General features: G+C 40.5%; 1 protein-coding gene across 6 annotated transcripts in view; it reads left to right on the forward strand.

Moving 5' to 3' along the window:
* The window catches only part of ARID1B (AT-rich interaction domain 1B), a 334,093-nt gene that overhangs the window by 300,749 nt on the left and 5,829 nt on the right, over window positions 1–27,515 (forward strand). For 3 of the 6 annotated variants that reach the window (XM_074818828.1, XM_074818831.1, XM_074818829.1), the window contains 8 exons: window positions 3,058–3,267; window positions 6,662–6,866; window positions 17,107–17,245; window positions 18,587–18,759; window positions 20,346–20,496; window positions 21,517–21,633; window positions 23,163–23,259; window positions 26,494–27,283. In XM_074818828.1, coding sequence (XP_074674929.1) covers window positions 3,058–3,267; window positions 6,662–6,866; window positions 17,107–17,245; window positions 18,587–18,759; window positions 20,346–20,496; window positions 21,517–21,633; window positions 23,163–23,259; window positions 26,494–27,283 — 1,882 coding nt within the window. The remainder of the gene's footprint in view (window positions 1–3,057; window positions 3,268–6,661; window positions 6,867–17,106; window positions 17,246–18,586; window positions 18,760–20,345; window positions 20,497–21,516; window positions 21,634–23,162; window positions 23,260–26,493; window positions 27,284–27,515) is intronic. The other 3 variants (XM_074818830.1, XM_074818833.1, XM_074818832.1) reach the window with 1 other exon arrangement.

Raw genomic sequence — 27,515 nt, forward strand, 5'->3', positions numbered from 1 at the left:
ACAGAAGAAAAGCTCCTGATCTGTATTCTTCCAGCATTGCCTGGCATGCTCTCACTTTAGTTAACAATCCGCTAATGGGATCATTTTGTAATAAACCCTTATTTTCTGAGGGTTAACATTTACTTATAGGCAAATTTAGGCTTCCAGCTGAACCTGCCCATGTGGAACTGAAGTTTGTTTGTTTGTAGACTGGCTTGCACACATCTGTCATTTTTATATGTTTACATTTATAAAAATAGAGGAGATAAAAAGATCTTTACTCTTGAGGAATAGCATTCTTCCCTCCAGTGCATTCTTCTAAAGTTAACATTTCATTTTAGAAGAAAATTGCACCCATTTTACAAAGCATGACAACCTGAAAGCTCACACAGTAAGTAACACTTCTTACCTTCTGTAAGATGTGAAAAGTTTTCAGATTATATTGTCATTTTAGAGCCTGCTGCCACACTGCTGAAAAGCAGCATCATTTAGGATGTATAGTAGAAAAACCCAGAATGAAAAATTCTTAACTGTTTCCATTCTGCTCTGAATCTGATTTGAAAAAGATAATCTTACCATATAAAAATGAAAACATAAAATTGGTAAATCTGAACATTCTTAGTCGTGAACTACCATAAAAGTGAAATAGAAACTATTTTGTTGCCTCATATGTTAGAATACAAACGCATACAAAATTTGCTGGGTAAAAGCTGAAATTTCCCACCTTTGTTTTTATTAGAGTTCTGTGGCATCATAAATGTCAGATTAAAATTAATGCTGATGAGGAGTAGAGTAACTTTGTTCTTACTGCAGTTGATGGTGGGGCACCTCCAATTTATTCAGCTGTTCAAGCCTATGTGATCATATATCTGTTCTCACTACAAAATCAAATTAGTAGCAACATGAGTTGCCTACTTCCCTCTTTCCACCCATCCCCAAAAAAACTTTTGACAAAGGATATTTGTTGAAAAGAGTTAAACTGATTTTCTTAAACAGCCAGATCCATAGCAAGTGATGCTTTGTGTAAACTGGTTGCCATTACAGAATCAGTTTGTGCTTTCTTTGCATTATCTGCAGGATCCATGTCAAAGTACTTTCCTGCCAGACACTTAGTATTAGTAAAACAAATTCAGCCTTGACTCTGACTTCAGTAGGAGTTGTAGCACAAATGAATCTGGCTCAGGTACATTCAGGAGTGCACCTCATTTCTAAGAAAGAAAGGTAATAATATCTGTCTGTAGGAAGGCCTACTGAGAATAAGTTTCAGTATCAGGAAGCAGGGCAGAAAACTTTACAGGAGGTTATTTATTTAATTAAAATGAATATCCATTCACTAGAAAGAACAGCAATGGCTCATGGAACTGCTGGGTCACCCCCCTTGGCTTCATGTCTTTTTTCTCCTGGCTCTCCTCCAGTGTTGCCAAGTTTCAGCTAATGGCTGGAGGGAGATACAGAACCTGTCATATTTTCCAGGCTAACATGCAAGATGAATGGTGGCAATGCTTTTAAAATCATTGGCAGTTGGATGCTACCCCACTGCATCTTTCATGGTGTTGAGTGCCAGTCCTCACCAGTGCTGTGTGGGGACATGGACAAAGTGGGTGGTCTGTAGCATCCATGAAGTACGGCTAGGGTCTTCTTTAGAGATGCTTAAATAGAAGTAAGTTCCCGTTTACTTCAGAATAGTGCTGTCTCCTGTTCAAAGTAAGGAAAAGGCAAAGGAGGGAAAGAGTGATTGACTAGATGAGTTTAAAGAAGTGTCTGTTGCAGTCAACAACGAAGTTTAGGATTTTGCTATACAGACATAGAGGATATGTTTCCCTTCACATATTTGGCTCCTTTCCCAAAGCTTTATATCAATCTTTTTCTCTTGTGTTTAATTCTGAACCACTCCTATCTTCCACTGCTGAGCAAATTGCTTCACCTTCTGCAAGCAGGAGGGTCTTCCTACAGTAGCAGCAGCCCCTCTCTGCTGTCAGATCAGAGGCAGCTCAGATAGGGTGTAGCCCATCCACACATGGCACAGAGCCCAGCTCAGAGGGTTGTATTGCACAGAAGAGATATGGTGAGAAGTTATTAGAGCTTATGTAGCAGCTTCAGTGCTTTCTGCTGTCTCCACATAAAGAAGAAAAGGGCATCAAGATAGCATGAGCTTTCATTAGCTGTAAAGCCCAACTAGCAGCAGGAAAACAGATTCACTCCTGCATTTCTGCCATGTGAGAGAGAATTCTGCTCTTTCCACCTCCACTTTTCCGGCTGGTGGTTCAGCTCTGATTGCTGTGCATCTCTGGTTTTCCTCAGGTCATGCTACACATTCTTTTTGGAAGGTAGGACATGTGAGATGTCTATCTTCTGTCCTCTTTCAAGGGAGGAGAGTAGTAGCCACTTACAAGCATTATTGGCTCGGGCAGCTAATTGGCATTTCACAGAGAGTATTGCCACCAGTCTCCTTGTACTTTGGCACTCTTGCTCATCTTGCTTTTTGGCCAGGGGTGGTGTGAAGAAGGTAGTAAAGCATAACTCTCTAAAGAGAGTACTACTGCTTGGCGTACTAGTTCGCCATGATTCATGCTTCAGGCTACTTCTGTGCAATTCCTGTTCTGGAGGAACATTTTGAGGTTTTCTAGCCCCTTTTTGGGGGCAAAGAGGAGAGGGTTGATTCGGTTTGGTTTTAGTATTATGTGAACTTGTGTGGGACAAACTTGGTTTTAATTTTACCCAAATTATTGCTTGTAAAGCACTTTGAGATAAGTGGGTAAGAAGCACTATGTGAGAGCTACCTATTCTTAAAATGACGCGAGGCAACATCAGAAACTTGCCTTCTGGGATCCAAAGTTCAGATCAGTGAAAGAAATATGAAAATGGGGAGTTTGGGCCCTTTATTTAAAAAGCTGAGTTTTCCGTATATGGACAGAATGTACTGTTTGTGCCTGAACTAGTAGCCTTCATTCCTGACTGTTGTGTGATAGCTTTAGTTTGTTTGACATCTTCTCTTTTTCAATGTTGTGAGTTTCTTACTTTCTTTTCCCTCCCCCTCCCACCCTTCCCCCAACTCTTTTTTTTCTTCTTGCAATTTAGAAATCAAGTTCCTCTACCACAACTGGAGAGAAGATCACTAAAGTCTATGAGCTAGGAAATGAGCCGGAGCGCAAGATGTGGGTAGATCGGTACCTCACGTTCATGGAGGAGAGGGGCACGCCCGTGGCCAGTCTGCCAGCTGTGGGCAAGAAGCCCCTGGACCTCTTCAGGCTCTATGTCTGCGTCAAAGAGATTGGAGGTTTAGCACAGGTGAGAAATAGTGCTTGAAAGTGAACCTTTTGAAAAGGCAATACGCACTTTTTTTTAAGAGTATTTCCTGCTGGTTACACCATTATATTTTCAGCCCCGACAACAATGTTGAAGAAAACAGAGTTCCGTGCTTCAGTATTTGTCCGGAGTTCAATTTGGGCTACATAATTGCCCTAAAACTCTAGAGTTTGGATCAAAATTGACCGTTCCTATAGACAGATGAAATTGTTACCTGTTCAGGGGAATCCAGAAGTGCCACTAAGAGAAGAGGAAAAGATCATTGGATCAAAGTTACGAGTAAGAAACAGATGATAGAGCTGAAAAGAAAAGAAGATTTTGAAATTCATCCTTCCCAGATAGGGATACTGCCTCCAGGACAAATCAATTAATCTCTCCAGAGAAGTGGCAGATACATTCTTGAAATGCAGTCCTTCATCCCAAACCTTTCATCTCTGAGTGTCTCTGTACAGTACATTTGTTTCTTGGACACAGCCTGTGCTTTCCCTGTGTTTGGAAAATGCTTACAGGATATTTTGGGTTGCCTTACAAACATAACAATTACAAGAAAAAGGTGAATTACTTAACTGAGATGAAGGAACATGAAAGCAGGAAGAGCTGAGAATAAAAATGTCACAGATGGGAGAGAGAAGCTTTGGTTTGTGTTCTCGGAAGTTTTGCAAAAGGATGTTTGGAAATTACTTGTGAGTTCTGTAAGACTGACCACCACAGAGCAAAACTAAATGATTCATTGTCTAGCACCATCAAAAGGGAAAGCAGGAGAAAATGGTCAGTATTTGCAGCCTTAGATTTGGTATTTGAAGTCATCTGTCCTTGCCTGGTGCTGTCACAAAGCATCCCTTGTATCTAAGGGATCACTGGCTAGGTTCTAGAAGCTACTGTGAAGTGCCAAGACCCATAATTTCTGTGAATTTAAGAACATTTGTGGATGTTCAGTGCTTTGCAAGATGAGGTCTTAAACATAGCTATGGAGATAAATATGTACATGCAATATTTAATATAAAGTAGATAATATTTAATATTTAAATAGATATAATGTTACACTAATTACAAAATCTGAACTCAAAAATATGGCAAACAGATCTTCAGAAAGAGAGCGCATTTTAATAATCTATGTGGTTAGTTCAAGAAGGAAATGTCCCAACATCGATTACCATTTTCAATGCTATTTTTAATAGTACACCTCACAACATGGGATTTGACTACTGAATTAGATCACTGGCCCTTCAAGTCCAGAGATTTTAACTATTCCTGTTATTAAAGGAAGGCAGAGAAACCTAATATAGTTCACCTTGCCAGTTGTTAAATGCTGTATATGGGTAGGAGATGTTATCCTGACATTTTTAGTGATCAGCTCATGCCCCCCAGCATCATAAAGATTTGATTACTTTTAGTTCAGAAACTTTATTACAGGTAAATCGTATCATGCAGCTGCTCTGCCTCATACAGCACAATTGTACCCACAGTATAACTCTTAGCATCAAAAATGAAGCAAGGTGGGGGGCAGATGGGATATTCTAGGGAGTCATTCATGTTTGCTTATTATGGAAATTTATACTCAGTGTTGATTTGCAGTGACAGACATTATGCATTGCCAAAGAATAGATACTGTTCACTTAGACTGATTTTTGAAAGAGCTTGAGTTACAAATGTGTGTGCTTCAGTACTGGTAAAAATTGACACTTAAAGGCCCCTGGTTTTGCTGGTGTGCCCACATGGATGATCACCATGTTTATCTGTTTGGGGCTACGGAGAGTTGCAGAGCTTTGCTTGCTAAGGTTTATTTAAATGCATCTGTGTGATGCTCTCCTAAAAAGCTGTTGCTCCAACTGCTGCACTCCACATCTCATGATTTGGCCTGGAGGGTGGCAGGGAATGGAGCTGTGCAGCAGCAGTGCATGTTCTCTGTCTGAATAGTAGCAGTTGAGGGGGTCCCAACATGAACAGACCGGTTGTTGGCAGTCTTCTTTTAAATGCCAGTATACTGGGCATTGAGGCATGAATGTTTCTGTTTGCATTATGCAATGTGTTCATTACGCATACGCACCACTTAGCTGTAAGTCAGTAGTCACAAAGGGCTGTGTAACTGGATTTCAAGCCTCAACAGGGGCAGTTTATGAAAATCTCGTCTCCTTTTAACTCCTAGGTTCTTGCAGGATGTACCAGAGAAATAAAAACACTTAGCATAGCCATGCCAACCTGCTTGCTGTTAATGCTATCCTCAGAAGATCTTTGCTGACTGGCAGCAGTTATGGTGTTATTAAATGCTGAGAGAAATGTAAAAAATGTTTCCTTTGCTGGCACGCAGGCTTAGGAGCAGTATGGCTAATGATAACCTTTGTAGCTATACAAGTTGAGTTGGAGTCATTAAAATCTCAGGCTGCAGGGCAAGTAGCAGCCATCATGGAATCAGGATTCTTCCCCAGCAGAAGCTGAGATGCTCAGACATTTATTTCAGTGCTGCCTCCTCTCCTTGGATCATACCTAGCAATTGCACAGCTGGTTGAATGAACTTTGGGGCATCAGGTATTACAGCAAAAATACTGGCTGCTAAGAGTGGTACAGCTGAGTGAGCCAGTGGCATCATCCAGGATGACAAATGAACTTCATTGTTATTACAGATCAGCTGTGTTTGAGGAACTCATGAACAGAGTCTTTCAATATTCTCAGCCTTACACTGCAAACAAGACTCGCAGCGGAGTTGTGCAGTCAGCACTGTAATACAGAGTATTGCTGGACTAGCCCTGTGTGTTTGAAGTCTGCCTTAATTAATTAAGGGGCCTCGCTTCACTCTGCCTCTCATTTAGCCAAAGGATTATTGATCTGTCCCTGCAAGACGCCCTAAAGTGAAAGGACTTGAACCAAGAATTACAGGCTGAACTGTTTGACAGCTGGTGGCTATTTTGGAGAAAAATTTATTTTTCATATCAATGCTCAAACACTTAAATTGCAGGATAACGCTGTTATTGCTTTCTAAATTAGTTTTTAGATGCTGCTTTTTAATTAGAATGGGGTGGGTGTGGGTGGGTGTCAGAGAGGGGGAGAATGAGCATGAATTTGCTTGAAGATGGATTGCTAACTGAAGAGCACAGGCCCTGGAAGAGCGCAAGGCATTTAAAAGATGCACCATGCAGAAGACTCTCCACAAGCAAAGCTTTTTATGTAGCTATCAGCAGGTTTCTTAATGGTTTTATAAATGTAAATGCTGTCTATGCGTTACTGCGTGTGGGAGTAATGAGCATTAGTTAAAAGAGGAAAATAAAAAAAGTAAACCAAGACATTAAGTGCTTTTTTTATATTTTTTCCCCCTTTTTTGTCTCCTGACTTAAACAACCACTTTGCTGCAAACCAGTGATTCTGCCATTTATTTTGCTAGGTTAATAAAAATAAGAAGTGGCGTGAGCTGGCAACCACCTTGAACGTTGGCACTTCGAGCAGCGCAGCCAGCTCCCTGAAAAAACAATACATTCAGTACCTGTTTGCCTTCGAGTGCAAGATTGAGCGAGGGGAGGAGCCCCCTCCAGAAGTCTTCAGCGCTGGAGATACTAAGAAACAACCTAAGATTCAGCCGCCATCTCCTGGTAAGTAAAAAAAACTGCAGCCTCTTACACAACCATTTTTTGAATGCAAAAGACACTAGGTTGGATTTTATATATTTAGAAGCATGTCTTGCTAATGCTGGACAAACGACAAGGATAAATACGTTGTTGGCATCTTCTTTTCAAACTTGGAGCTAGCTCCTGAGTCAAGTCAGATTTAACTCTGAAGGGCCATCCACAGTCGTGTCTAGTTTGTCATTGCTCATTCTAATGTACAAAGATGTGTGCGCCAGCATAACCTTAATATTCAGAGTTACATTGGCGTGGCAAAAAAGAATAGCATTCTGCATGGATGTGCTTGTGCTGTAAGACAGGAGGCAACCTGTACTAGAAGGAGCTATAAAAGTACTAAAAGGAGCTAGTAAAGGTACTATTTGTCTAAAGATCAGATTCTGGTACTTGGTCTTTCCTTGCTATGACTCTGAAGCTCCAGTTTCAACACAACTGTTGGTCAATAAACTTCAGCTGGAGTCAGGATGGCAGATGCTGGACTTATCAGTGGGTCTCAGATGGTTGCTCTGATACAGCTCACATTGAATGTGTGGCAGATGGAGAGAGCTGAGAGTATGGTGTATCCCCACTGCCAGACCTCATAGTTGCGAGATACGCTGTCTGTTCTTTTGTTGCTAATCCTGTATGTCAGATAAGTCATTAGCATCACTGTCTTTATCTTCTCATCTGAAAAATTGGAACTGGAATTGCTTTATTTTGGCTGTTCTTTTTGCATGTACGGTGTGGTGTTTGAAACCACAGTTTTCTTTCTAAATTCATTTAACTTAAGACTCTCATGATTTGATAGTCATGATTGATACTCAAGGCAGGAAGATTCTTAAGTAGAAACAAGTATATAGAAAGAGGCGTAGTATTAGCCTATGATGTTGACTTCTGGACCACCCATGGAAGAGGAAAAAATTCCTTTGACTTGCTGGTTATTAGGCTTTTCTGACCAACAAAATAATTTGACAAAATTTGTGAACTGTCTTCTGTTAGGCAGACTACCTTCTGTTACTGCCAAGAGAATATAATTCCTGGAACGTTTACAGCAGTTTCCTGCTTTAGAGGGCAGTCTTAGGAAAGTATTAAAAAATTTTTGTTAGTGCAGTTCACTGGCTGAAAATGGGAAGTGGCGAGTCAGGGACTCTGCAGGCAGTTTGCAGGCTGCATGGCTCCAGTATCCTATCATGAATACTAGAAAATAGTAAAGACTTTGTAATCATGTAATACAGTTCTGGCCTTTATAAGACCATTTCTTATGATAGCACATTGTCAGTACAGAAAAAGATAACAATAAGGATTAAATCTTTCTCAGCCTGATGTATTCAGCATAAGGATTTGGGGGAGTGTTCAGCTGAAATCTTCCTAGGTACATCTCTGTGTGTAATAACTTAAATATTTCCTCCACCTTGTTAACACCTAGGGTTATCAGGTACCCCAGCACTGATTGTTTAATAGAGAAGATAACTAGGTTACTTTGCAGCACAAGGTTAGAAGATGCACAAAAACACTTGGTACTAGAAGTGAAGCCTATAGTCCAAATATTTGTCTGTCTGAAATGATCGTAGTGTCCCCTGAATGTGCACTACTGCAAAAAATAACAGATGTTGGACATGGCTGTCACCTCCTGGGAAGGCTGGTAAGGGGAGCTAAAACTGTTAGACTTGCTAAGGATGGTGAAGAAGAAATTCATCTGTTTCTAAAACTGAACAGCAGTTGAAATGAAAGAGTATTTTGCTTTGCTCTCTCCTCCCTTACCCCTCTCCCTCCAACACTGCTCTTAGTAGTTAGTTCAGGGATGATAACTGTAAATTGGCTGAATTTTGAGATGAAGAATAATTAGTTAAATACATGAACCTGAAACAAAGGAATAGAAATGTCAGACGTACCACTTTTCACAGGGTACTTTTGCATCATGAAGCTACAGATGAAAATGGCAAAGTCCAAGTTTAAATTTATCATAACATTCAAGTAAGCTGTCTATGAGGAGAACTGAAACTATTTTTCTAAAATAAAAACACAGCAGGACATAGAGACTAGAAGAGGGGGAAGCAAGCAAAGATCTCAAGGTTTGTTTTGTTGGTGAGAAAAGAGCTCATGTCACTGAATGGGACTGCACTTCTGTACGGAGAAAGGCTTTCCCAGTGTGTATCAGCTTTAGTACATGAAATCCCGCTGAGGTATAGATGCTGCAGAGAGTACAAGCCTGTTCTCTTTAATAGTCAGCTTTTTTTCTTGCTCCTTTTTCTTTAGTATATACCAACATTAACATTTTAACTGCACAAAAGAAGTAGAGTTGTAGACGTACTTTAGATAATCTGATACTCTTTGGCATTCAGAGGGAACAGGAGCCCAATACAACAGGAAACAGTAGCCTCCAAAGGTCCTTGCTTTAACCATTAGCCTCTGTTGTGCAGTTAGCTCAGTGTGGGCAGAGCCACTTTGAAGCCAAATCCATTTGCAGAGAACTAGTTACAGTATTATGGCCGAAGTTAATGCTGATAAAAAAGCAGAGGGAGGGGGGTGTTGTATTTTGTCCAGTTCTAAACAGCTGATGCTATGAAATCAGTGTCTTGAGAGTTTAAAAGTCAGCTGATCTTCGTAGAACTTTTAAAACTAAATATTTCAATTGCCCATAAGAATACATAGGGACTGGCAGCCTTCTTGGTACAGAGAAGAATTCAGTTCCAATGTAGGTGTAGTCCCAGGTAGATCTTATGCAAGGTGGGAGCAGGCTGAAGCGCACGTTTAGGGCAAATCAGTTCTTGCAGATGTCTTGCTTCCACAGGGTGATTATGTGACTGCCTCACAGACAACTTTCAGAATGCAATCATAGAAGGAATGCTAGGAAACACAGTGCAACAACCCTAGTGAGGAGATTCCTATAGAAGAACCTGGTCAGGGAAAGGATGCAATGTGTAAATTTGTGGGCCTGCGAGGCAGTGGTCTGGATTCATGTGTTAGTCCATTTGCTTGTAGCACTGTATTTGGGATTCTCCCATCACTTCTGGTTTTTACAACTTCATTAATATGGTAAATGGTATGTAGAGGAGTGAATAATTTAGTGCTATGTACAGTGCAATTCAGGATAGTGTCAGCAATTATAAAAAGTTGAAAAAAGGAGTGAGAGTAGAGCAGCAAAGTGACAGGCTAGTTGGCTTTGTTCAGCAGAGGTTTGTACAGTAGCCAAGGTGTTAGAGGTAGGATTAGCTGCCTATTTTAATAAATGTTCTGGCTTCGTATCACTGTCAGATCCTCTTTTATTCTTTCATAAAACATCCAGGGAGAGGTGGAGGCCTGAATGTGTTTTAGTGTGGTTTGCCCTGCTCTGAGGCTGTGCAAGTCGGAGACATGCTTGTGGTAGGCTGAGGCCTTTGTATCACAGCTTAAATCTGTCTGGGTCAGGTAATGCCATCAGCAGTGAAGACCAGCAGCAGATGCCTAATGACAGGCTAGCTGTAAGAGGACTCCTGTTGGCCTTATGTCCTGGTTGTTGGGTCCATGTCAACTGTTGACTGCTCTTTTGTTGCACATAGAAAATCCCTTGTAGGGAGAGAGGCATTGTAGGTCTTCATAAGCATCCTTCTGGGTCTAGTGCTTTCCAGAAGTGGGTGCAAAGACAAAAAGCTCTTGCTGTCATGCATGTTTAAGAGTTTTGACCAAAATATGCACTAACTATGTGGCAGGTTCTAAACTGAAAAGAATTCTGAGGACTGCTAATGGGTGCTGGAAGACAAATTCATTTTCAGATTTCAACAAATCTCAACAAATTTTCAGCGTGAAAGTTATCTTTTATTGCTGTACTCTGGCACTGTAAATTCTTAGCTGCAAGCATGCATGACTCAAAATTACAGACTGAGAGTTTATCCTATACCGAATGAACAGGATGGCCACAGTGGTACAGCTGAGGATGCTCCTGAGTAACACTCAGCAGCTGGCCCTGATGTCAATGGAGATTTCATTACAGCAAACCTGGAAAATTGTGCGCCTGTGTTGGAAAGCGGGGAGCAAGTGCCCACCAAGAGTGTGTTCCCTGCGTTTCCTTGGCAGCAGAGAAACAAGACTCGGGGAGAGGGGTGGCGGCGGGAACACACACACACACACACACGCACACACACGCACACACATGACACAGCCATTCAGTGAGTGCGTCTGTAACCAAACCCATCCGTCTCTGCTGGCGGGTGGCTGTCTGAAGTGCTATTATTAGCAGGCAGGTGATGTCATGGAGCGTGTCATGAGTCCAGCTAGGGAATCCCCGTGGAAGATGGATGGGCAAGGGGTCGGGAGGGGTGGATGGGGAACAAACAGAGGTGTCCCTGTGCCTGCAGCCATGCCTGCCCAGGGGGGCCCTGCTGCAGCCAGCAGCCCCAGACCAGCCTAACTGGGGCATGGGGTTCGTGCTGTGTAAATTATCTTCGCAGCGTGGCGGCTGGCTGTTCACTCTGAAGTATGTGAATGTACTTAACCTTCAGTAACCTTTCCATTGTTTACTTTAGAGTATACATTTGTAGCTTCTGGCAAAAGGTAGGGATATCCTAGAGAGCATGTCAGGCCTCATATTAATGGAGTTTCAAGAGGTTACATTCTTCTTTTCTTTTTCTTTTTTTTTTTTTTTTTCTCCTGAAGGGAAAAAATTGCTGGCAAGAGAAAGATTTTTAAAATTCTTTTTTAACTGCATATTTCTGTTCTGGTAAATAAAGGGTCTTTCCCGAAAGCAGTACTTATGGCCATGCAGGTTTTGCGAAGAAAAAGCCATGCCGGTGCTATAATTTCATGCTGCTGAGAATAACGCATGCTGTTGAGTGAACTGTGAAAGAGTTTGTAGGAACTCACCTTCTCACTGACAAAGATGTTCATTTTATTTCATTTTGGATGGATTTCCTATTGATAAAAGCATGTTCTTACAAATCTGTTATGACACTTGAAAGACAAGTGTTGCTTAGATGTGGATGTGAGATGAGGAATTCAGTAGCTATATACACACAGGTTTTTTCCTGGACATCCTCAAGTCAGCTGCAGAATAATGTAAGCAGAGATTACCTATTCTAAAAGAACATTGTTGTTTGTCTTCCTTCTTAGTTCTTTGTTTAATATTGAAGCTTATGAAGCACTTTAAAAGATACGGTTTCTATTTCAGGATGTTCACAATCAAAATTAAACATCTACCGTAATAAAAACCCTGCAAGGATAGATGTAAAAATTTCAGAGAGCAGCTTAGCAAATACAAAATTTAAGGTGAAACATGAAAAGGAATATGGTACTTTCTTACAGAGAAGAGGGTTGTTTTCATATTCTTTAACTAGAAAACATTGCTAATAGAGATGTGTGTAACATATATGTGTGTGAGAATGTAACTAGTTTACATTTAATGTGTGTGCATGCAGGCACCCATGTGCGCATGCTGTATCCAAAAACTGTTTGAAGTATATTGCTTTGATGCAAAGTCAAATGCTCAAAAGTTAGGAAATGCCAAAAGTGAGATACAGTCTTTGCATCCTCAATTATGTTTCCTTGTGCATATGCAGTTCAATACACTCTTAATTATGCAGGCACATTGACATTTTTTCCATGAAATATCTGTGACATTCAGTGCATGGAATAAACAGTGCTCAGTGAATGAGGAGCTATTCAGTATTTTGTGTTATCCTCACTTTTCAGTACACAGCCCTTACTCGTGCCACAGTTTTCAAGCAGACTCAAGCGGAGAGTTATAAATTTCTCCTTGGTTTTTCTTGTCTTCACTACAACTGTATGTGAGGGCTTTAAAAAGTATTGATGAGCCTTTACAGTATCCGTCTGAGAGGGAAAGTAATATGATTCCCATTCTACAGAAGAGGAACTGGGCTACCAAAAAATTTACAACATGAGTATCCACTTATTGTGGGTGCCAGTTTTCTAAGTTTTTCCATGTATAGCCCTTTATATTATCTTATCTGTTGCTCTACATGTTCTGCACAGCTGGAAATCAGCACCTCTAAACTCTTGAGAAAAGGAATCTCAACTCTCTGACTCTCTGAGAAGAGGAACACATGTCTAAGAATCTCTTGCACAAAATTTAATTTCACTTATATGCCCAGTATTGAACTCTTTGTCTCTTTATCCAGTCTCTCATGGTACTTCCCCCATACTTTAACTCTCACTAGGTACATTTTCTAGACTTTCTTGATGTTCCCTATTGTGTAATACCATGTCCATGCAACTTCAGACTTCTCAAATTCTAATTTGATCTTAGCAGCTTCTGGATCTCCTTTCCAGGTTCCCAGTTCCCTTGTCATTCTCCTATTCTCCTTTTCTGTTGATGGTCAGAAACCCTATTACCCCGCCTTTGCTTGCCAACCTCCAGTTGTAACCATGAGAGCCTGTGCGGGGTGGCTTCCTGGCTATAGCTTCTCGTGCTCAGCTCCACATTCAGGACTGCCCAGATCAGCCCAGGAGCTGAATTACTGTGAGAGTCCTGCTCACCCACAGCCTGAAATAAGTACAAACAGGATCTTCAGAAAACCAAGCAGTGAATGTGTAGCCAGCTAATAATCTCTACATATAAGCAGGTATTTTTCACAAATTTATTTGACCAAATCAGAATAAACACTGGAACAAGCCTGTCACAGGCGTGTCCCCAGCATTACCACCAAGTCTCCTCTTCAAACAATAAAGGGACCACTGGTGCTGCGTGTGAAAAAGGTGACCAAATATATACTTGGCTTGGAACACTCGCAGAAAAATATTTCTCTTTTGGGGACAGCAGAAGAGGACCATATATTTTTGAAGGCATATTCTTAGAAAAACCTGGCAAGTTACAGTTGAAAATTTCCAAAACAAAATTAGCTTGAAGGGAATTGGCTGAAGCTTGGCAAAGGTACTGAAAATCACATCCTAAAAGAGAAAGTTAAGTTGCTTAAAGAATTGTAATTGCTCTAACAGCAGTAACCATTAGAGTATGTACTTGATCTTATTCTTTCTCAAAGAATGTGCTATTTACATTGATGCTATTACTAAAATGTAGGTGAACTGTTCAGTGGACATAGAAATAATTGTCTTTGCGGTTGCTTGTAGGTCATATCCATGCTTGGGCTCTTCTTGGTAGCTGGTGACCTAATCCAGAGATTGAGACACTTGCAGTCCCTATCCTGTAGAAGTGTCCCTGACCCAGTGGAGGTCAAGAGCAAAGCGTATTAACAAAGCAGTACCAGAAACTTTGCACTTCTTATGATAGAATTTGCCTTCCATTTTTTCAGCTGTTTTTAACCAGTCATTTAGAAAGAGGTGGGGAAAAATAACCGACCCTATAACCACTACCCAGCAGGTAGAAATTTGACTTGTAGTTTCTCAGTCAGGTGTCTTCTTTTTGCTTTTAAACCTTTCCTTATATGAAAAGATTATATAAAACACACTGTTATTCATAATAAATATTCTATATTCATGCAGCCCATAAATACTGAAAAAATATTTTACTCATTTCCTTTAGGTTTACTTTAGATATGAATTAAGTTCTCACTCAGGTAGGATAGGGAAGAAGTTAATTGTTGCTTAACAGCCCACCATAAGAGAAATATGCAGGGTTAGGCAATATCATATTTTACAGTAAGTATATGGATACACTGAGACATTTACTTACATGGTTCTAATATAACAAGATGGTATGTGACAATGTGTGGCTTAACTCAGAAATGCTTTCAAGTTTTTTTAGAAGTAATCTAGAATAGAGTGACTTTTTACAAGGGCCTGTAGTGATAGGACAAAGGGTAATGGCTTTAAACAGGAAGAGGGTAGATTTAGATTTGATGTAAGGGAGAAGTTCTTCACTGTGAGAGTGGTGAGACACTGGAACAGATTGCCCAGAAAAGCTGTGGCTGCCCCCTCCCTAGAAGTGTTCAAGGCCGGGTTGGACGGGGCTTTGAGCAACCTGGTCTAGTGGAAGGTGTCCCTGCCCATGGCAGGGGGGTTGGAACTAGATGATCTTTAAGGTCCCTTCCAACCCAAACCATTCTGTGATTCTATGAACTGTGTTTAAAGCTCAAGGGCAGGAGAATGATCCTGGTTCACTCAGGGGTCATATATACAAAGAGCTCATTCTATGTGAATATGATGATTTTTTTAATTAGCATATGGATTTGTTTAATTATAGCACTAAAGCCTTCAGTCAACTGTAGCATTAGTTGTTGCTGAGGGAACTGGGGTTGTTTAGTCTGGAGAAGAGGAGGCTGAGGGGAGACCTCATCGCCCTCTACAGCTACCTGAAAGGAGGTTGCAGAGAGCTGGGGATGAGTCTCTTTAACCAAGTAATGAGCGATAGGACAAGAGGGAATGGCCTCAAGTTGCATCAGGGAAGGTTTAGACTGGATATTAGGAAGTATTTCTTTACAGAACGGGTTGTTAGGTGTTGGAATGGGCTGCCCAGGGAGATGGTGGAGTCCCCATCCCTGGAGGTGTTTAAGAGTAGGGTCGACATAGCGCTGAGGGATATGGTGAGGTTGGGAACTGTTAATGTTGGGTTGATGGTTGGACTGGATGATCTTCAAGGTCTTTTCCAACCTAGACAATTCTGTGATTCTGTGAAATGTTGTTGTTACTGTATTAATGCAATCAGAGGGCTTTGCTGAAACTTTTTTTGAACCTCATTACTATGTGAGCATAATCCAAACATGCCTCAGAAAGCTGAGGACAAGAACAATGTGGTCTACACAATGTGGATTTTGCATATGCACTTGGTACTGAGACTGATTTCCAGATAGTAGAAGATGTGTTACAGATATAAATGAAACACATATAAAAAAGGTGTTCTTCAGTTAAAAACAAGCTCTGCCTGTCAAGATGATGAGCGTTCTAGGATTCTGAGTCAATTATAAACTACTCTCTCTTTCACATACAGAAGAAAAGCCCATACTGCTTGTTCCAGTTTTCACTCTAACAGTAATTTATAAAGTTTTGTTAATTGGTTGTTGAACATAGATAGTCAGGCACTATAAAATGCTTACATGACAGTTCATAGAAAAAGAAGGACCTCTCAAGCCAAAGCCATGTCTTTCTGAGCCTGTTAGATTTGTGAATTTTTTCTGTTGATAATTTTTTTTTCTGATTGCATCTAAAGATTTGAATCCTGTAAGTTCTTCTTGGGTAGGATTTCTGCTGCAAGGCCCAATCAGATCCAAGGCTTAGACATTGTTACTAATTCCCATTTACCATCTTCTAAATCAGACAACTACTACATCAGATCTTTGGGGTTGTAGGGTGTTTCTCCTCAGCAGTCATATGAAAATAGTAACTTCAGTGTCTACTTTAAAAGACTGGTCTGGATGTACTTTATCCTTAGCTTATATGATGTATTCAGTTAGTGCCCTTATTACTGCTCAGTCTCATCAAAATAAACAGTACACGGTTTTCTATGCTTGTTGTCATATCAAGAATATGGGTATTTACCGTGGTTAAGGAGGACTGTAGTGCAGGTGCTCTATTGCTTTCTGAGATCTCAACATAGAAGTTTTTGCAGATGAAACAGATGCTTTGCAGAATTGACCTGGTCTTGTTACATATGCTCTACAGTGACCCTAATTACATTTTGTTAAGATGTCCATTGCTATTTTTATAGTTTTATTAGGAGTGTTAGCTATAGCCTCCTGTTCAAATTCTGCTTTCAGTGATCACTTTCTTCTTATCCCAGATTGCCTTTTGCATTTCTTAAATACAATCTTTTGCCATGCTGTCTCAAAGATGGCACAGAGTTGCAGTGTGCCATTAATCATTTGCCATGTTTCACCATGGAAATGTCTGCCTTTTAGTGGGAAATGTAATTATGGATTTATATTAATATAGTAGTTTAAATTTGTGAGGAAAAGCTTCTGGCTGAAATCTGCCTTATAAATGTATGTGTTGTGATAGTCATTATATAAAGAAGCTGTGCCAAAGAACAACCTTCATTTACTCTGTTGTAAACTATAGACAATTAACTTTGTACCTCTGACCTCTGATATAAATGATCCTTCATCTAGATGATTTCTATTCATGTTGCTTCAGGCATCAGATTAAATTCATGGTTATAGGAAAGATGGTGGCTATTACTGCACAGCATATCCTGATCTCAGAGGATTTTGGGGAAGTTATAAAGTACTGAGATGCATGGTATAAGCAGGCTTATGGGGGAAAGAACTGTTTTCTCTCCTTGATGATTATTATCTCCACAGGAATTTGCCTGCTACCTTTTAATATTTCCTTTTTCTTTAATTTCCAGCTAATTCTGGTTCCTTGCAAGGCCCACAGACTCCGCAGTCTACTGGTAGTAATTCCATGACAGAAGTGCCAGGCGACTTGAAGCCCCCAACACCAGCATCAACACCTCATGGACAGATGACACCTATGCAGGGTGGCAGGTATGAAAAGGTCTTTGCTTCATTTTTTGTTGGTCTGTAGTTCTACAGCAGTTTAAGCCAGTCTTTCCCTATCCCAACTGCTTGGGCACTCATCTGATTCTGTTGTGAGCCGGTCAGAGCCTTAGAAGTGCCAGAAAATTATTTCTTTTTGGCGGGGAGAGAGGGAAAGGAAGGAAGGAGTAGGAGCTGCATTATCTTATCTTTCTGAACACTAGAGAAGGCTCAGACAAGCACCAATGCAAAGGGGGGCATGTGAATATGTGAAGAGTGGGGAGGAAGGGGGAACCCAGCAGCACCAATTTAGAACCACAGCCTTTCTTTCCTTGCTTACCCTGTTCTCCTCTGGTCCAGTCATTCATCCTTAGGAAGGAGGAATGTGTGGTTTTAAGGTGTTACTTAAATTCAAATCATAAAAAGCTTATATGGTTGAGACAATTCAGCTGGATGGACCAAGAGACCCCTTTCAGTTCTATGTCCCTTAAGGTACACAGACGGACTTAATCTGAAGTGAAGCCTTCTCAGTGTTCATTAAGGATCCTTAGCCCAGTGAAGTCCAGCAAAAAAAGTTCATGTTGACTTCAGCAGGGACATAGCTGAGCTCTGAACTATGTACAGAGTCACTCTGAACTTAACATATGTAGATTCTTTTTTTCTTCACCTGTAATATTGCAGAAAGGGTAACAAGAACCTTTTTTAATAATTTTTAATTCAGATTACATTTTTTTCACTATGTAAAAGATTTTCTTTTGCATTAAGAATAAATCTGATAGTTATCAGGGAGACTCCATTTTCCAAGCCAAATTTTTAAGGGCTTTAAAATAAAGCTGGCTGCAGCCATAAAGGTTAGGTCTCTCCATAACAGTAAATGGTATTTGGGAGGTAAATCGAAGTGTTGCTGTTTAGTCTTTCCTCTAGTAGGAGAGCAATGGTGTGTTCAGTAGATTTGAAAGGTAATAAATATGAAACTGATAAAAAGTAATGCTATTTTGTCACAGCATATAATTAACCTGTGGAGTTCACTGCCTTGGGGTAGTGAGGGAAACAGCTTAGTGAAATTTCAGAAAGGTTTAGACTTTTATATGTGTAATAGGAACACGCACAGTTGAATTAGATTAAAAACCCTGATCTTTAAGGTAAGTAGCCAGATAAGCTCAGGGAGAAAAATGGGTAGATTTTTTTAAATGATTGTCTGTTTTGAAAGTTTTTTTGCGTCTTTCTCAGATGTATCCTGCACTGATCACTGCCACAGCATCATGGACGAGGTGTATTATAGCCCAGTCTGTTTTCACAATTCTTATGAATACATGATGACGCTAATTCCTCCTTTTTCTCATCTGCCAGAAACAGCGCAGTTAGTGTGCATGATCCCTTTTCTGATGTAAGTGATTCAGCATTCCCAAAGCGAAACTCCATGACGCCAAATGCACCATACCAGCAGGGAATAAACATGCCAGATATGATGGGAAGAATGCCATATGAGCCGAATAAAGATCCTTTCGGTGGAATGAGAAAAGGTATTTTCTTTGTGGGAGCTTAAGTGTTCTTCCCTACTTCTATGTAATCAAGATGTTATAGTCGTCAGAATGAGCTTTTTTACTTTGCTGATTTTGCCATTGGTAAAGTGGTATCCTTGTAGCAAAGAGAGGTGCAGTGCAATTGTGTTTCATTCTGGTCTGGTCATATTTTCCCATCTCAGAGTCACAACGTTTATTTTAGCCCTAACAGAATCCTAAAAATGCTTGTAGCAATACATTGCCAACAAATCAGATGCTGGACTTCAGTGTTACAATGTGAAGTGGTGAAGCAACATGCCTGGTTGTAGTAGGACTGAACTGGGAATTCACTGTGCAGAACTGAGCAAGTCTCCTAATGCTCTCTGTCTCAGTTTACGTAATTTTCAGAATAGGAAAGCTAATTTTTTTTCTCACTTGGACAGCCCCTGACAAAAGGTGATAAACACACTCAAAGTTTGTTTATTTTTAGAAAGCGAAAATAAAAATTAATGTCAAACCTGACTCTTATCCTTTTGGGCACTTAACCTACAGATGGTTTTGTGGATATTGTAAAATGTGCTTAAAATGAATCAGTCTTGCATGCTGTATATAGGAAGGTGGGAGGAAAGAACATAAGCAGGGCTCACAATGGCTGCAAGGAAAAGAGCAGATGGAGGAGATGAAATTTAAGAAAGTAGAAACTGAAAGGGAGCAAAAGGGAGCAATGAGAATAAGAGGTCCAGAGACCAGGAAAAGAAAGATATGTGATGAAGTGGGGAGATGCTTTAAAAGAGATAGTTAACCTGATGTGAAGTTTTTTAAACCTTCCCTTTAAATCCTTTTGCCTGGACTGTGGACACTACCAGAACACAGTTGGAGGAAGGGAAAACCCCCTCTGCCTTAGATGCACTTTAGATTTTATATCCATGTGAGATTAAGTGGGTTTATTACACTTTGTCATACATCTCACATTTATCCTGTTGAAACAGAAATGTCTCTGTTCAGTATCTACTATGAGGGACTAAAGGACAGAGTCTCTTTATTTGCTTGGGGATTAATATCGGATAATAGTGGTCAACGTGCCTTTTCTTGGACCCATAGAATATGCCCATCCTGCTCAAGAAGCTACATTAGGATACAGTATCTTTTCCATAACTAAATTATGGTATACCTGTGTGTATGAGGGCGTTATGGGAAAAAGAAGAGCCTGATTCTGACAGCTTTGTAATCCAAACCAGATTTGCTTTCATCTGTTTTGTAAGATTTATGTTTGCATTCATATTTACCATTGTTTGGGGTGAAAAGAAGAAGAGCAAGTTCATCTTCAGCTGTGAAGACCACAGGGAAGAAGCTGCCTGGTGCCTGATGAGCTCAGTTCCATAGGATGAGATTACTTTTCTCACTTGCAGCTTCTTAGTATTATAACCATCATCTTGGTAGTGGTGCAGCTTCATGTGTTTTCATCAGACCCCAGAGAGCTTGTCAGACACCAGCTAATACTCCTTGGCAGTGTTAGGGATCTGAACACTATTTTAAAATACGTCAATTAATAGAAAGATAGCTTAAAACACCCAGAATAATATATTTAATTTCCCTTACTGTTGCAGTGCCTGGAAGCAACGAGCCTTTCATGACCCCTGGACAAATGCCTAACAGTGGAATACAAGATATGTATAACCAGAGTCCATCTGGAGCAATGTCCAACATGAGCATGAGCCAGCGACAGCAGTTCTCTTATGGAAGCGGCTATGACAGGAGGTGAGTCAATCTTCAGGCAAAAGCAAAGCCCATTAGTGAAAATGATCCTCTCTCTCCCCTTCTCATTTTCCCATTGCACCTTGCAGAGAACATAGCAGCCTACATTTCCTACAGCATCTTACTAAATCACTGGGAGTCAAACCACTGGTAATGACTGAGTCTAGCTGTTCACAGAAATTAATAAGGAGGAATTGTCACACCTTAGAAGTCACTCAGGCAGCAGCAATTGGCACGTGGGTGTGTTTGACAGCTGCCTTCAGCTGGCTGCTGGGCTGGGCTGTGATGGCATAAAGTAGCAGTTGAGTTATTCTTCTGGCCATGTTTTCACCTAAACAGTTGTTGGTGGGCTTTTTATGAAAAACAAAATGCACAGCCTAAATATGTCTGGTTTGTGGTCTGTTAGTGAAGTGCCTTTGGAGAGTCTGGAGTCAGTTGTCTGAGCTGTAGGGGCACCAGTCTTGCAGTGTGTCCATTGGGACCATGTAAGTTTGTCTTTCAGTGAAGTACACAAAATAAATTTGGTCCTCTTTTGTTTATCTCAGGAAAGGCTTTGTGGGGAAAAAAAAAAAAACAAAACAAAAACCAGTAAAATCACTGATGTCTAAGCATTGGTATAGCAAGCAGAATGGTTTAGGAATGTTTGGATTATATTAAGTATTCCCGTGGGTTTTGCAGCTCTGGCTGTATCCCTACTTTTATTTTACTTTCATTAGACTGTGTACTTTAGCTTCACTTTTTGTTTCCTGATAGTAGCCAAAGTGGTGCAGCGTGGGTCTTTTAAGTGTAACGGCGGAGTAGTTTTCAGTCAGTAGTTTGAAGTAGTAGATGTGTAGAGTAACAAGTATAATCATGTTGTTCAACAGGTCACGTTGCCGGGGAGTCAGTGAGAGTGAGGGTTCCAGTGGAAGGTGATAAGTCAAGAGAATGTTTTCTTTAAGGGATGTGTTTTGTTTTATTTTGTTGGCAATTTTAGAGAATAAGTGCTTTTTACAGAATGAGGTTTCCTTTGTCATTTTTTAGGTCGGATCATGGGCTGGGTCCTGAAGGCAGTATGGGACCACCTGGTCAAAGCAACATGGTGCCTTCAAACAGTGACCCAAGCATGTACTCTCCTAATCGTTACCCTGGCCAGCAAAGGTGAACACTGATTTCTCTGTTTGTAATATCCGCAATAACCAGCTAACAAGTGCTAGCAGCCTCTGCGAGAGCACATAGACAGAATATGTGGCCTCTTGGCGTGTTACTTCTGTTTTGTCTGTTCTTATTTAGGCTTTTACCGTCGGTTCAGTTTCTTGGGGGGGGGAGGCGGAGACTTGGGTGAATCAGTTGACTTTCTGTAGCCATAGAATCAGATGTTAGAAAAGGAGTATACATCCTACTTTGTGTATCTCCCTGCCAACACTGAACTAGAACATACTTTATAGGCCCAAGTTCTCCAGAGCAGCATTCAATGACAGCAGTTCTAAAACTTCCACAACTTCACCGGGCTCGTGGTTATCCTGTGGCTAACAAATTGAGTATTTAGAAAAGGTTCCCTTATCTGTAACATACAAGTACCTTTGTTCAGTTTTATCTTACTGCATGTACCATCTTGGACAACTCTGGACAATTCCCATCAGTTACATTGTTCTTTTAAAGGGCGTTAGGTAATTTCTCTCCATCCACGTCATAATTTTAGGAGATACTGAAACGGCTATTGCTTTCACTCTGGTCAACTCTTAAAAAATGTGAGTTTTCTATGCTTTTGGAAAAATGAGGTCCCGTTAGTTCTTCTAACATGTCAGGTTCCTCAGTCCTCTGTTTCTCTGACTCTCCCTGATATATTACTTCCATAATTATACTCGAACTGTAGATGTGTTCTCACTGGTAGTGTACGGAGAGGAACTACCAGTCTGCAATACAGTGTTATTTATCAATCTTAATACTTTGCAAGTCCTTTATTTCAGCAACCTAAATTTCATTCAGGTGTGCTAAAAATATTGCAGTTGTACTGTAGTGCTCCTCAGAGATCTTAAGGGCCACAGGTAAGTTTCCAAGTGCAATGCAACTCTACCTCTTATGCATATGCTTCATTACGTAGCTTTAATTAAAAATTACATGAACATTAGCAAAATTATGAGTACTGTTTTTACTCAGTATTGATATATTTCAATGTTACATATTGTAATGAAATTTGTACTTACTTTCTGTCACTATCATCAGACTAAAATAATGATTTCACTTTAAATCAGCACTTAACTATTGATTAAATTCTTAAATAATCCAGAAAGTAGCTTGCTTGGAGACTGACTTGTTAAAAGACAAGAATTTTGACTTGCAACCTTTGAGCTGCGCATCAGATACTTTTCCACCTAAGATGGGTTCCCAGTGGCTGCAGCTGCCTGTCTTACCTCTTTGCTGGCCATACCCTGTTCCCGTTCCTGACTGCTACCTCTAAATCTCTCTGTTGCATCTTCACTGCTCCTCTTTTCTTCTATTAGTTGTGTTGCCTTCCTTCCACTACCAGCTCCAGCAGAGCTTACTACATCAGGCTCAGGACCACACCACGTTGTACCTTTCCAAATGGCAAATATCTTCAAGGTGCAAGATCATGAGGGTACTTTGCTTTTCCTGGTGGCTTGGAAGTTCCAGCAGCTCTAAGTGTTGATTTGAATGCTTCATTTTAGGCATGAACCATATGGGCAGCAGTATCCAGGACAAGGACCTCCCTCAGGACAGCCCCCATATGGAGGACACCAACCTGGAATGTATCCACAGCAGCAGGTAGGAGAGAGGAAAACAGCTATTTTAATAACATTTGTTTAATAAATATCACCCCAAAATTCTGTATACATTCAAAAAGATGTTTATACGATTATATGTCTTTTGGCACAGAGGAGCACTGTAGTTCTGGTCAAAATCGCATCCCATATATATAAGCAGTGTATATGCAGCTATAGGAAAACGTGTTCATTGCACTGGAAGAGTGTAAATTTTAACAGATGTTCTGTGGCTTTGGATGTGTATCAAGTGATTGTCCCAAGTTAATAACCATCAGACTGGGAAAGTATAATTCGTAGGCTGGTAAAGCGATGCTGCCCCAGTTCCAGAAACAGATAGGAAAACTGCTTGGCTGGTGGACCTTAACTTAATGTCATGCAGCCAAGTGAACCCAACAGAAAATGGGAACAAAGTAAAATGTGAAACATTCTCAATTACTTAGAAAGCTGTGGTGGGCCATATGAGATACCTACCTTTAATATAGATCAGATGGCATATTCCCCACATGTTATCTCTAGTAATAATATGGTACAAATACATGAGAGAGAACATGATTAGTGTTAAAAATAGTTCAAACATTTGTACATTCCAGTCTCCTTAACTGTGTAATAACTTTGAAAATACAAATTATATTAATTAATAAGACTTTTTTTGTTAGGTGTATCAATAATACCTTGTGGGCAAAATCCCATCTTACAAGTCAATAGCAAAACTCCACTGACTTCAGCAGGATCAGAGTTTCATCCTGCATGTTACTAATTCATTTCTAGTCATATAATAATTGAAGTTAGAAAGCATTTCTTTATAATATAAAAATTAAAATGTAATCTAGTTTTCAGCCAATTTCAGGTAGTCCTTTTCAGTTTGGGACAGAGCTTTACTAGGAAATTTCAGGGGGGGAAGCCTGAAAGAGGAGATCTTAGGTTGCACTGTACTGAAAATGTATATAAATTTCAATTTCAGAATTTCTTGCTTGTCAATTTGGTTCATAACATCTCTAAAATAGCATAATGAAAAAACTGTTTTGTTGTTCTTTATGATGAGCATATGCTAGCAGTCTGGGTGATTTAGTGGGGAAATTGCCAAGATATATAACAGAACAGTTTGTGATATTCCATGCTAACGTATGCAGGGAATATATTAACTACACGTTCATTTAAGCAAGGAGACAGCTAGAATTTGTAAAAATATATTTGGCCCTGTCCTTAGTGTTGTTTACATGCTTTGCACAATGACTCTTGAATGCAAAATGCATTAATGCAAAAAAGCAGTGAAGAATGAAGGGTGAGGATCCTGACCGGCCTCAGCCTCTCCCTTCCACTCCCAGAGGATTCCACTTCTTCATTTGGCTAGAGATTAGGCTGCCACTAGCTTATTTTCAGTTTCTTACTCTATAGTGGTACAGGAAGACTGTGAAAAATGGCCCTTCAGAAGCTTTATCTACAACCTGAAGGCTAAGGAATGACCTGGGAAGGAGTTCCTTGGAGCATGAACTCCTAATGAAGCACTTTGAGCCAAGTTTTTTAATTCCTGTACAAATGCTTGTACCCCAAGAGCTATTATGCAGCAGGTGACCTGTGTTGGTGTCTTTTTGTCTTCTGCAAGGTCTCAGAATTCCACATCCCCAGTGGAGAGAGACACACCTTGTGCAGTGTCAGTATCCTGCCGAACCTTTACACAGGAGGGGGAGTTTAGGTGCATCACTGTTCCTCAGCACTGGGTACCATTAGGCATGTTGCCACTACATAGACAAGAGCACTGAACTGCTTTTAAAAAGGCACATGCTTCATTCCCACGTGTCTACTTTAAGTGCTCTGAGTCACTGTGGCAAAACAAACACCACCTTTTTAGGTGTGGCAACTGCCAAGTCAGTTCTTAATGTATAAATTGGCCCCAAGGGTGGAATTTGCTGCAGCAAGTAGTTTATGTAAGGCTGAAAATAGGATTTCTCAGATAGCCAGGCAGTTCTATAGCAAGTTTTAAAAAAAATACTTTCACGCAATACAGTAGTTGTGGTTTTATGTGCACCAAAGTTGGAAGATGAGTTTATGAATCCCAGAGCTGTTTTAACTGACCCGTATTGAATACATACAGATTTTTATCTGATCTTATCTCTAGTACATTAGTATACATTGTGCAGTGTGACTGAGCCACAGTTTTCAGGGGAGCCGTAACTTTGAATTTGCTATAGATCATATATTCAAAAATCACCCATTTAATTCACATTTTTTGCTTCAGAGCACTCAGTGTGGTTTGAACTGTGGAACAGACTCCCACAGGAACTAAGGACCTCTGCAAACCTTACCACCTTCCCCTCAAACTGTAACATGTCTTTTTTTGTTCTACTGTCTTAAACATAAATACATACAGGCTTGTATGATTTAAAAGCAACTCAGCTCCACCCAAGGTAAAACAGCTTACCTCACACAGCATTCCCCACTTGAGAGGGTGAGAAACAAAGAGGGAATAAACCATAGTTGGCAGCTGTTAGTTACATTGCTTAATTCATTACTGATCAGCAGGGTAAGAACCTGCATAAACTAGAACAGAATGTTTGGATGTGACCATTTGCTGTAATAATCTCACAGTAAATTAAATGTTATTAGGATGATTTGGAAAGAGGGATGGTTGCCCAAACAGGGCCACGTTCCTGGAAATTACACAGAGTAGCAAATGCAGCAGAATGTTTTCTCCTCCTAATAAATTTACTGTGTGTAGCCTATGCCCTGTCATAAGATCCAGTGTTTCAGAATGCATGCTTGCAGCATATCTTGCTATTTCAAGAGTTTGTTCAGTGCTTGTCTCTTGAAAAGATTCACTGAGTAGTTTTGAAAATTTTTAAGATTTTCCTTCTTAGTAGACTAACCATAAATAAGAAGTGACAGTATTTTAGTTGGTGAGGACCGTTGCCTTTTCATGCATGTCTGAAATGACCAGTGGAATTTAATCTGACAGATAGGACAGGAAAGGGAAAGGGAGAAAATGAGAGCAAGCATAAGAAAATTTAGTTCAAGGATAAGTTTCCTTTTAATATTAAGTTATAAGTGCAGCAAAACAGAGGCTTAAAAAGAAAGCACTGGATGAAGCCTAAGCATAGCACTGCATGCCCAACTCTGGAATCAGCATGATCCCTCTAGAACTAAGCACCTTCAGCTTTTTAAATGAGCTTTCAGCCAATGTATTTGTATTGTGTATGGAGTAAAAGTGACGCACCTTCTTTCCAAAATTTTTTTCCAGAACTATAAGCGACACATGGATGGCATGTACGGGCCTCCAGCCAAACGCCATGAAGGGGACATGTATAACATGCAGTATGGCAACCAGCAACAGGAAATGTATAACCAGTACAGCAATGCTTACACGGGGCCTGACAGGAGGCCCATGCAGGGACAGTATCCATATCCCTATAACAGGGAGAGGATGCAGGGCCCAGGACAAATGCAGCAGCACGGAATACCTCCCCAGATGATTGGTGGCCCCATGCAGTCGTCATCCTCCAGCGAAGGTCCTCAGCAGAACATGTGGCCAACACGAAATGATATGCCTTACCCTTACCAGAATAGGCAAGGTCCAGGAGGCCCCGCACAGGCCCCGCCGTATCCAGGGATGAATCGCACTGATGATATGATGGTACCTGACCAGAGGATAAACCACGAGAGTCAGTGGCCTTCTCATGTCAACCAACGTCAGCCTTCTTATATGTCATCCTCAGCTTCCATGCAGCCTATCACTAGACCTCCTCAGTCATCCTACCAGACGCCACCCTCTATGCCAAACCACATCTCTAGAGCTCCAAGTCCAGCATCCTTCCAGCGCTCTTTGGAAAACCGTATGTCTCCAAGCAAGTCTCCTTTCCTGCCCTCCATGAAGATGCAAAAGGTTATACCCACAGTTCCAGTGTCACAGGTCACAGGACCTCCACCCCAACCACCACCAATTAGGCGAGAAATTACCTTCCCCCCAGGCTCTGTAGAAGCATCCCAACCAGTCTTAAAACCAAGACGAAAGATTACCTCAAAAGATATTGGTAAGCATCAAAAGCCAAATACCAAAACAGATTGGGAGAAGGGGACTCTGCTTTTGATTTTCTTTTACATTCTAAGAGTATTTTGACAAATAGTTAACTTTGGTAACTATAATGTGATTGTCTTCAGTAAAAATGTAGTAACATGTGCATCAGTGAGAATGGTAGGTTAAAGTTGTCCCAGACAATCTGACATGAATTGAAAGCAGCATTTTATAAGGGGAACTGAGGTCTC

The sequence above is a fragment of the Strix aluco genome, chromosome 3 (genome assembly GCF_031877795.1).
Source record: "Strix aluco isolate bStrAlu1 chromosome 3, bStrAlu1.hap1, whole genome shotgun sequence".
Classification (NCBI taxonomy): Eukaryota; Metazoa; Chordata; class Aves; order Strigiformes; family Strigidae; genus Strix; species Strix aluco.